The sequence below is a fragment of the Theobroma cacao genome, chromosome 9 (assembly GCF_000208745.1).
Source record: "Theobroma cacao cultivar B97-61/B2 chromosome 9, Criollo_cocoa_genome_V2, whole genome shotgun sequence".
Taxonomy (NCBI): domain Eukaryota; kingdom Viridiplantae; phylum Streptophyta; class Magnoliopsida; order Malvales; family Malvaceae; genus Theobroma; species Theobroma cacao.
This window is the reverse complement of record NC_030858.1, coordinates 26,808,696-26,820,491: the sequence shown is the minus strand read 5'-3', so window position 1 is coordinate 26,820,491 and position 11,796 is coordinate 26,808,696. Positions and strand designations below refer to the sequence as shown.

At 30.9% G+C, this 11,796-nt stretch overlaps 1 protein-coding gene across 6 annotated transcripts; it reads right to left on the bottom strand.

Annotated features, from left to right (window-relative positions):
- On the bottom strand, nt 3,972-11,361 carry LOC18589703. Of its 6 annotated transcripts, XM_018126646.1 has the most exons (8): nt 10,954-11,322; nt 10,798-10,848; nt 10,460-10,525; nt 10,125-10,248; nt 9,598-9,749; nt 6,746-6,810; nt 6,513-6,583; nt 3,986-4,595 (listed from the first exon to the last, which is right to left on the bottom strand). In XM_018126646.1, exons 5-8 carry the CDS (start codon nt 9,604-9,606, stop codon nt 4,279-4,281), a joined length of 462 nt encoding a protein of 153 aa, XP_017982135.1. In that variant the 5' UTR covers nt 9,607-9,749; nt 10,125-10,248; nt 10,460-10,525; nt 10,798-10,848; nt 10,954-11,322; the 3' UTR covers nt 3,986-4,278. The 6 variants fall into 6 exon arrangements, 5 of the variants coding, with proteins under 5 accessions (XP_017982135.1, XP_017982136.1, XP_017982132.1 ...); XR_001929185.1 differs by lacking the exon at nt 10,798-10,848 and having other exon boundaries at nt 3,972-4,595; nt 6,746-7,408; nt 10,954-11,361; XM_018126647.1 differs by lacking the exon at nt 10,125-10,248.

Genomic DNA, 11,796 nt, shown 5'->3' with positions numbered 1-11,796 from the left:
TGATAATGAAATAGAAGAAACATAACAAAACTGTTACAAACAAAGCAAAAATGTCATAAAAGCTGCATACTATGCTAAAACGACAAAGATACCAACAAAATTAGTATAAAAATACAAATCTGCATAAAAAGAAAAGGATGACTACTATATTTTGTAAAAATTATAAAAATACACTTACTTGTGACACTCCTGAATAGTCAAAAAGTAACTACAACAAAAATGTTATATGAGTTTACATATAAACAATACTACAAAAATAATATTGACAAACATGTAAATAAGATAATTGAAAATAAGAAATAAAATAAACTTGAAGCTTGTATGATACATATGAGATAAGATACAAAATAAAGCAATACAAATTAATCACACTCCAACAGCATAATCCTAAAACCACATCAACTTTTAAAATAGACAAATTCATGTATAAAAAGGTCAATAACAATGGGTAATTACCATCAATAATAAAAGGTAATCACCACGACGATAAGACAATTTTCTTCTTTATTTGTATGGCAATTTTTCTAAAAAAAGAAAAAGACAAAATTGTAAATGTAATTAGTAAAGCAATAAACACATTAGGAGAAAGAATAACAAAATAAAATTAAAAGAGAGAAAACTAAACAAAGGATTCAATCTCATAATGAGCAAAGGTGCAAGTAGATCATTGTTTGCAATAAAAAAGTATAAGCACACACCTAATCAAATAAGATAAAAAGAAAGAAAATTTAGAAACTTACATAAACGGCTTCCGATTTCTGTATGGAAGTAATAACATTATAAAAATAAAAATAATAAAGAACTCAAAAAATAAAAACTTGAATAAACAGAAAATCATGAAATTAAGAAACAAAATAAGAATGAAATACTTGAAATAATTATACTTGGAAACCATCTTAAACCTATAAAAATCAAGATTGCATAACAAAATAAAGCAACATTAATCAAAGACATTCCAACAAATTAATCCAAAAACCATATTAACTTATAAAATAAAAAAATTCATGCATAAAAAAATCAATAACAATGGGTAATCACCACGAGCATAAGAGAATTTTCTTCTTGACTTGTATGGCAACTTCATTGGAAAAAAAATCAAAATTGTAAATGTAATCAATAAAGAAATTAACACATTAAAAGAAAGAATAACAAGAATAAAAAAAAAAGAGAAAAACTAAACTCAATCTCACAATGAGTAAAGGTTCGAGTAGATTGTTGTCTACAATAGAGAAGTATAACCACACACTTAATTAAATAAGATAAAGAAAAGAAAAATTTAGAACTTACTTGAAAGGTTTCTAATTTCTATATGAAAGTAATAACATTATAAAAATAAAAGCAATAAAGAATCTAAATGATAAAAGCTTGAAGAAACAGTCAAATGAGATAAAAAGAAAGGAAATTACAACCTTACACCAAAGGTTTCTGGTTTCTGTATAGAAACAATAACATTAGAAAAACGCAAAATAAAAACCTAAATAATAAAAATTAAATAAATAAAAAAATAAAATTAATTATTCAATTAATTATTTTATTTTTATTCTTACCATTTTTAAACTAAATTCATAAATTTGAATTAATGGATAAATTAAAAATAAATAAATTAAATAAATAATTAAAAAGTAAAATAATGGGTAAGGAAATAAGATGAAGAAGAAAGGAGAAAAATAAGAGCAAGAAGCTAGTTTATCTCTATCCAATCTGTTAATCAATTAAAAAATCACAAATTTGAATTTATATTTGTATTGCTTCCTTAAACCTTAACTCTCTTTGTCATGCTTGATCTCTTTTTTCTCCTCTTTCCTTTTTCCTCACCCCATTCTCTCATTGTTTCTCTAAATTCTTCCTCTAGCCAAGAGAGAAAGCAAGAGTACACTCTAACAAAGAGAAAAACAAAAAAAAATTAGGAACCCATGGCATTGGGAAAAGACAAAAATGCCATGACCTTCCAAAAACACAAAAACCCTAAAAAACCTCAGAGTAAAAGATAAAATGAAAAACAGAGCCTTGACTTTTTCAAGAATGGCAAGCGTATCCCAAGGGTTCAATTGACTATGCCACATGGCCAACAATTAGTCTCTCAATTGTCCCCTGTTCGAGACAACTTTTCTTAACTCTGTCTCCATGCTCGATCTTTCCTTTCTTCTTTCTCCTCTTTCTTCACCCATTCTCTCATTCTTTCTCTAAATTCTTCCTCTAACGAAAAGAGAAAGCAAGAGAACACTCCAATGAGGAGAAGAAAATTCTAGAACCACGACATTAGAAAAAGACGGAGATGCCATGGCTTACCAAAAACAAAAAAAAACCCTAAAAGAACCTCAAAGCCTTGACTTTTTCAAAAATAACAAGCGTGTCCTAAGGGTTCAATTGGCCATGCCACGTAGCCAACAATTAACTAGTCAATTGTCCCCTTCTCGATACAACTTTTAATACATGTAAATGCAGATGATGAGATGACGTGAAAAGTATTGACAATTGTGTTTAATGCATTTCTATTGTAAATGCTTGTACATTTTTCTTTTTGCTTTTTTGTAAAAATAAATAGGAAATCAAAAACTAATAATAAAAGGAAGTTTTAATAACAACTCCAATTAATCACATTTCAACAATGATATTATTGAAATGTGCCTTTTGTTATACAAAACATAAGTTATTACTAAATTGGTTTGAGTAATAAATTAAACATTTTAAGATAGTTCAAGTACTCGGAATGTTAATGTTAATATATACATATATATACATATAATATAAACAAAATTAAATTCATTAACTTTTGGGTGGGAATTGGATTGGCTAAGATGTATTAAGGATCGGTCAATTTCTGTTTAGGTTATTTTAAGTCAAAGTCATTGAATGATTAAGCCATCATTTGGGTATTTTAAGTTCGGGTTATTTTAAATTTTAATTGTTTCAAGTGAATTAAAATCATTTCAAATACCAAAGAAAACAAGATCAAAGGTCTTTTCTATTTGAGTACGTTGGCCAACTTAATTTTAGGTTTTGATCTAATAAATGTTTTGCATATTTAATTTTTTGTTAATTTCAACATAAAAGTACTGTTAGCTTCAATTGTAGAATCTTATTGAGAATAAGTTAAAATGGTAGGCAGTGAATAAATATAAACATAAAAAATAACATTTATCAAAAAAAAATTGGTCAAACTTAATTGCTTCATTGTTCTACTTTACCTAACTTCAGTAATTAGATATTGATTATACAATTGAAATGAGAAAAAGATTAGATTGATTCAATAATATCAACAAATAATCGTAATTGTTGAAAATCAAAGATTAGATTAAAGATTAGATTTATCCTAACTCAAAATTTTTCAAACTTTTATATTTAATTATTAATTAGATGATTATAAATATATGAATCGACAGCTAATGTATAGAATGCTTTAGAGTGTATAACGTCCATACACTGATGCTGAATAAACCATCTCTTGTTTTTTTTTTTTTTTGATAGTTAAATAAACTAATAATTATAGCACATTTATATTGTAATTTATTTTTTATTATAGATTTCATCAAAAGTTATTATTGCCAAGGAAAAGTTAATAGTAAAAACTAATTAAACGATAAATGATAAAAATGAGTAAATTAACGACTAATACAAAATACTAATTAAGGTGACATGTCAATGGCCAAACTACTCATCCAACTCATCCAAACTCACACTTATAGACCTAACTCGAAGAAAACATTATTAATATTATTTTTATATTTTAATAATAAAAATAATTTAAATTAACGGATCAAGTCAGATTCGAATTTTAAATTTTAACAATGTTAGCTAACCCAACCCGTCCTATAAACATCTCTAATACTAAATTACCAATGCAAATATAATTTATTTCACATAAAGGTAAAATAATGGATTTTATTATTTGTAAAACAAAGCACTTTATTTTAGTGTATTGGTCTACATAATATATAGATATAACCCTTTATCGAACCAAGCCTGAAAAACCTTGCAATTGACATAGACAACTTTACCCCCCTCAAAAAAAAAAAACAGTTAAGGTAGACAACAGCATTTAGAAACAACAACAATTTATAACAAACTCTCCATATATAATTCAATTTTTCTGAAACATCCTCAGAAAATCATAAACAAGAGAAATTAAAGCATTGTTTGGAGATAATTATTAAGTCAAGTTTGCTTAACGCAGGCTGCGTTTAGCACTTACTATGTATATCATAAAATTATTGCTATAGTTTTTGAAGCTTAATTCAACTTAACCTCGATGATGTATATCTTCACTCATTGAGCTCTTCAGTCTTCACCTGATGACTTCCCATCTGCTTCCTCACTCTCATTCACCTTTGAAGAGCTAGGCATTAGGCTTCTGATGTCAGCATAAATGCTGGTTAATTTCCTTGTCTTAACTTTCTTCTTAATGGGGCCAGATGAATATTCCTCATCTTCTTCACCCTCGTCCTGGTATCCGCCGCTGCCTTTAGGACAAGCAAGTCTGGGTGATCCTGCCATCAAGTTATCAGTCCATTCCTTCCAACGACCACCACCAGTCCTCATGGTGGTTTCAGCTCCTTCATGCTTGCTATTCCCCAGAAATATCCTCTTTGCATCACCTAAGTAACAAATTTAAAGGAAACAAGCCATGAAAGTTTCAGTACTGAATCAAATGTGAAAGGGGAAACGACAATGGCAGCTGAATATTGCATGAAAAAAGTCTTAAAAGACACTTTGTGCAAGCGATTGTGTAATATCCTTGTTTGCACATATAGGTTGAAAAATGAATTTTATAAGTTTGGCTTGTACAAAGACGTACACCTAATCATGAGCCATGTCTTTTCTTGGATGAAGAGGTGGTATATTTCACTTTCAGCTCCAGAATTATTCAAGGATGAAGAGGTGATGTGGATGGGACTTATATTCACAGTATAATTATTAACAATGTCTTCATATTTAAGCTTCTTCAAGGCACTTTTCATCAATGTATAGACATATGTTTATTCTTTCCATTTTCTTCACATATATGTCTTTCTTAGGAAAATAGAAAAATTTCTTCTGCAAATTGAGTAATATCTGAATTAAGGTCTTTGCAGCTCTAACTATTGATGTTGAAGGCATAATAACACATGCCAAATCTAAATTATCCCACACTACAGCTCACATTCATAAAGGTGACTTTTAGGAAAAGAAAATACTATTACCTAATTACAAAGGTTTACATATTATGCATACTGAACTCTCTCTGCAATCTCCAACAAAATCAATTCAATAACCATGGCATGTTAGACATGCAGTTTCTACTTTGCAAATCTACCTTATGGTATCTTTTCTGTTCTTATCTTTTTTTAAATTCACACACAGACTATGAAACTTCAAGCAGTATCTCCATGCATGAATTAATGCTTTTATGAGGAAATGGATGCACTCTACTCCAACAGTGTGTCTAAAACAAAACTTGTCGGCTAGAGAAGTAGTATTCATATTAGACCAAAAGGTTGGGTAGAAGATCTATTGAACCTATAGAAAGATTGTTTTTGTACTTTTGAGCAATTGTGGTTCTTATGAATCTATTGATACAAGGGTTTTCCTATATATATATAAGAGCACAGTCTTGTTGAAAACACACGAGGGAAGGCTATGTAGCAATGATGGGAATTCTAAAGAGAATGACCATAGAATGCAATACCAGATTGCTTAATTGCAGCATCTTACAGATCAGCTACATGGTAACCTAATAACGCTATTATAAAAATATTTCCAAGCTCAATTTTACCATCAAGTTTTGGTTACGAGGCCTCTTCTTTGACATGATTAAGCTGGAAGACAGACTCATAACAAAAGAAGCCAAGAATATTGTTATCTTGCTTGATAAATGATAAATAAACATAATCTAATAAAAGAAATGTTAACTTACTTACAATTCCTACTATATGGGGAATATGATTTTACATCTTTAATATGCTGATCTATGAAAAGTTATACATCTTTAATATTTTCATGTTAAAGAGTCTTCTGAATATTTATAATGCACGAGAAATTATACTATCCATGTACCAAAAGGAAAATCATGCTTTTGAAATGCATTCTCTTTCTTTGTAATGTAATATATCTTGAAGAGCTTCAGAGGCTATATATTTGCTACTGGCCATTAAAGTAGCACTAAACAAACAACCAGCTATATATCTTTTCTGATTTTGAGACTACATTTAGCACTTAGCACTGTCCTTGGTTAGTTTGGCAGCTATATAAAGGGGAATAGCAGAAAAATAAACTAAAAAAGGTATTGTTAAGAGTCGAAATGAAGATATTTCAGTACAAAGAGGTAGCATTCATTCGAGGGTTTTGCTTACCTAATATTTTCAAATGTTTTTTAGACCGCTTTAAATGGTAATTATATCATCATTAAGCATTACTACCAACTTTCTGTCGTTGATGTACAAATGGCAAAGCTATGATTACTAACGTCCTAAAGGCGCGAAAAAAAAAACTGAATTTTGAAAATCCAGTTTATAACTTTAGCGAAGAAAGCATACCTTGACAGGAAGAAGATGAAACAGTCGTACCCTTAGTATTGCATATAGTAGTACCAGAGCAATTTCCCATCCTATATCATCAAAATTAAGCTTGTTAATCAATGTTATTAAGATGAAACACTTGTTGTTTATGCACTTAAAATTCTAAACATATAGATAGTTTGCTTCAAATTATCAGTTCTAATTCACCATTGGATACATAAATTTAGTAGGTTGAGAATCAAAAATTGTACATTTGAGAATTAGAAAAGAGATTAGATATCTGTTTTCGAGCATTTCCACCTCCTTGTTCAATGGCCTATACAAAAAATCATGTGAAAGGAAAATCAGTAAATGATATATCACTCAACCATGGCAGTCTACTGACTAGTATAAGTTGATTTAAAGGTAATGGTCTAGGAATAGATGGAGAAATAAACTGTTGCATGATTGAAGATCTTCAAAGATCAGAACAGGCTGATCATGGAAATTTGTCAGACCTGTAAGATCATTAACAGATCAACATCTTATGAACAATGAACTCCAAGAAATGAAAAATTGTGAAGCACAAAAAAAATGACAAAGGGACATAAGGAAAGGATCCAAATGAATAGAAATCACTCAAAAAAAAAAACCATTGTTTGTCTTGGATTTTCTTGTTCCAAGAGTCTCTTCTTGTTCCTTCCATTTGTTGATTGAATTTCAATGCCAATTTCTCCATTATTGACAGGGTTGGTGCTGGATTGTTCCTCTTGCACATGTGATTGGATAGTGTGATTAGAGCCATAGGATGAACATCCAAGCAGTCTGTGTGCTCTTGTCATTATAGACTGCCATTCAGTGTCCACCTCCTCTGGTGCCTCTCTAGCTGTTCTGTCACCAGGTGCAGGTAAAGAGGACACTTCCATTTCTTCTTTCTGAGATGGAACGTCCTCTGATGAGTCAACTGAGCTTGGTATGGTTGGAAATGAGGGAAGTCTCTTTCTAATCCTCATTTTTGTAATTCAGACAGAACAGAAATAAAAATTTGTGTTGAAAAGACGTTATGGGTTCTTGCAGTAAAGTTTTGAGTTTGGTTTATGAATGTCACTAAGGAAAGTAAAATCAATTAAGGAATGGAATGTAAGAATGGGATAGAGTTCTCTCTGTCAATCTTTGCTGTTAATTATCTGTACTTATGGCTCATTTATTCATTAATTATGAGTAAATGTCACAGCTCAGGCAGCCATCATTTGCAAACTAGGTTCATTTTCTCTCAATTCTTACAATATGATCACAAATTTATTTTAATTTGAGTGGGAACATTTCACTTATGTAAAGGAACACCATCTTGCAGTCTATTCCTATGAGACAACATTTGAATTTTTGGAAATGCCCGAAAGACAGACAAATGGTAAGAAAGAGAGAGGGCTGGCTTTAGGCTTCAGCTTATTGCCTCCATGGCTTACATGTGTTATATGATTCCAGGTTCATAATTTAATTATGAGTTACACATGTTACTATTCAGTTGAAAATTAATTAACATTCAAGTTTAAAATAAGGTCCTAGTCAAATTTTCATGCTAATTATCTGTCAAATGAATTTCTTTTGTTCTTCAACATCTATCTGCAAAGTCTAAATATGGAAGAAAATCTGAAAAGATGTAAATCATTAATGCAAAAAATTAATCACAATCCAGCGTGTAAGGAAACTTCATCATAATAGTTATAGCACAGGCTCCCATTTTTGGAATGGACAGATTAGCATGCATTGGCTATACATATATAGAGCATATCTGTTTCTCATACCAAAAGTGTTAAGACAGTTTGAACAAAAAATAAATAAGCTGAGAAAACATTAGGACTAATTATTATGAATTTCATACTGGAAGATCACCATCTCAACAATGATGTATGAAGTATGAACTGCCTGTGTCATACCATCCTGAAAGACAGAACCATTTATCACTTTTGTTCTAAAGGAAAACAACCATTGACAGATAGTAACAAAGACTGTGTTTGTTAAGAAGAATAGTACTCCTCTCCTAATAATCATCTTTTCAAATTTTTTTTCCCCTTACCACCTTGGATTTATTATTTTAACATTTATTAGAACAATACTACACCATGAGCTATATTAGAGTAATCTACACCTCAAGCTAAACTATTTAACTGTAGCAGTTGCTGGTATTTTCCTGCAAGTCTTCATTTAACATATACAATGACTGCCTTCAAGCACAACTTTCCTGAGGGTGCTAAATTACTTTTAGGAGTCCAACCACAGGCAACGTATCAAGTGCAAGATGAAGATAATTTCAAAAGAATTGAGAACTTTATATAAAACAAAATATTTTACTACTTTCTGAAGAAAACTGCTGAAAACATTTATTATCTCCATATACATGTAATAAGACAAAAATTATAAAATGTCTTATGTGCAACAAAAAGGATCCAACCCAACCTAATGCATAAAAAGACAAACTAGGGTGTTTGTTCCCTTTACTTTTCTTTTCTTTTCTTTTTCTACTGCTCATTTTTTGTATGCACAAAGCCAGCTATATTTCCTGCAGACTACTAAATTTTCTTGGAATTGTTCCTTAAAGGATTCTCTTATTATTTGGCAATTCTGAACCACAACATTGTTGCTATCATACATTTGGTCTACCTTTTCTAAAATTTTTTTGGATGGACATTATGATCATGTTTATGGTCAAAGTAATTATGACAATTTTGGGTTTGAGGATTAGTACCCTTGTTCAACTATTAGAACATTCTTGCTTTCTTAATCCTGGGACTAGTTGGTATCTCATAAGCGATAAAAACACTGCTTAAGCTTCTGCATTTTATTTTTCTGACCCATCAGCACTATGCATTTGCAGCAAATAGAAGAATGTAACTCAGGTTTAAAAAAAAAAAAACAAGGATAAAAGGTAATGCATAAACTCTGATTTTTATTTCACTCTGTTTCTTTCTCCATGACACCTCAAGTGCTATAGCATAAGGCTTACGGCAACATATATTTCAGGAAAGAAAAAGACCATGAGGGCATGTACAATTTATTTATGAAATTGTTACCAGAAGAACTCAACTGAGTCTCAATGTATACTCTAAAGGGCAAAATACTTAACTGTTACCATCAGACATATGTTAAGGGCAGTCAGGCAATCATCCAGCACAGCTCTCAATGTAATTTTTCACACCACTCAGTCATGTGCATCAGAAATGCAAATATGGCTCATACACAGTGCAAGTGCAGCTGCCTATAGCATATGTCTGAAAGCTGTATTGGAAATTGTACAATCGGGTCAGTGCAATGGAAACCAAAATTTTGTTATGAGGATATGAAAAACCATATGATGGTTTTAAGAAAATTTATGTTCTGTGAAAGGATAAAAACACAAACTGAACCAATTTTCTTTTTTCGTTGGCATTAACATAAGCATCATTAAATCATTTGGCATGATGTTAATATAAGCAGTACACTATTTTTAACCAGCATAGCAAGTTCATTCTACTTTTCAAAAAAAAAAGTTCAGTCTAAATTGTAACAAACTTAATGACACCTGAGAAGCCATGGGAAAACTAACTTTTTCATTGTTCTTATATTTGATTGTCAATCACAGTTCCTAAGAGTCAAGTACATTGAAGTTATTACCAGTATACTAAGCTGAGCATGAAAATTGTTATGATGGAATAAAGCACACTGTCACAAGGTAAATGCAGACTAACTCAAATTCTTCCTTGGCCTCCCTGTTTTAGGCATTTGTCTTTCTTCTTTTCTGCATAATCAAATTCTCATTACTATGTATAATCTAATATAAAGATGATGAAGACAGAGAGATTCACATACATATGAACACTACACAGATGCATAGCATTCACACATAGGCATTGGTAAGTATATCCAAGAAACATACTAAACATTTCTGACTAGAAAAAATAAACAATTTAAACATGCATGCTGATAAGATGCACAAGTGAGAGAAGTACCAATTGTTCCAATTGATAGTGTGTTCTCCTCTCTTTGGCAGCCTTCCTTGCTTGCCTAGAAACATTCTGTTCATGAGAAAATAATTAGAAACAAAGGCATGCATCGGCAAATAACAAAAGCATACAAGATCAAATCAAGAATAAAGGATTCAATATCTGTTGGGAACAAACCATTTTGTGTAGTATTCTTTAAAGTAAATTGAGCCATTTTAAGCCTTTGGCATATATGTAATTTAAATCCTTCCAACACGAACAGAAGTTAGAATCAAATAATTTCTAAGGCTAGATGTTTTTCAGTTTGAACACCAGTTTTTTCGAGTGTTTCTTAACCATTTTACCTAATAGTTCCTTCTCGTTGCAAATTTGATGACTGCCAATTTCCTTATATCCTATTTAAGAGACAACAGTACTTGAATAAATTTCTTAACACTGGAAAAAAAAGGTTTAAATTTCACCAGAAGAATGACTTCTTCAGTACATTTATGGGTACTTACTCAATACACCAGTTGGCATCTCCAGATTGATCACCGTCCTTCCTTTTCCCTCCCTTCTTGGCTTCTCCTTAAGCTCAGCAGCTGTATCCTCTAAGCCAATTCCTTCAGGAATTTTATGTCCGTTAAAGCCCTCATTGTCAGGGGGAATGAGGTATTCACAGTTTGCAGGACAACTTGTAGTCCTAGTCCTCTTGCTGCCATTTTTGTCTTCTACATCTTCTTGCTTGGAAATTATTCTTGGTTCGATCTCTTTTTCTGGTATTGCATGTTCCTCTTTCTCTCTTGTCAACTCCATCTACGGTTGGTAAGTTTGTTTTCTCATCTTGTACGCAGTTTATTTTCTTCTTCTGACTTCTCCATACGTCGCAACAAATTAAGTTATAAAGTACATGTAAATAGGAAAGTCTAATTTCCTACATTTCTAGGAAGTATCCTTTATTCAATCATTACCCATTTTGCATATCTAATTATTCCTCTCTTATGTGCTAAGAACAGGTTCACTGTTCACTCTTGCACTTAAAATGCTAAAGATTCTAGCCCCTAAGGTTGATGATTGTTGAACCTAACATCAACTTGAAGACATGCTTGGCACCAATTTTAGAAGCTTTTGATCGTGGATGCACATAGTTGATTTTACTTATTAATTTATTACTGATATAATATTTAAAAAAATTTAAATAAATTTTTATTTTTTAATTATGTTCAATAAAACTTTAATATGTTTATTTATAGTCAAATAAGTCTTTACATTTTCCTTTCAAGTCAAATAAGCCCTTATAATTAATGGTTGATATAGTCAAAATGTAATTTGTCATTCTATATTATATAACATTCATGTGGCAT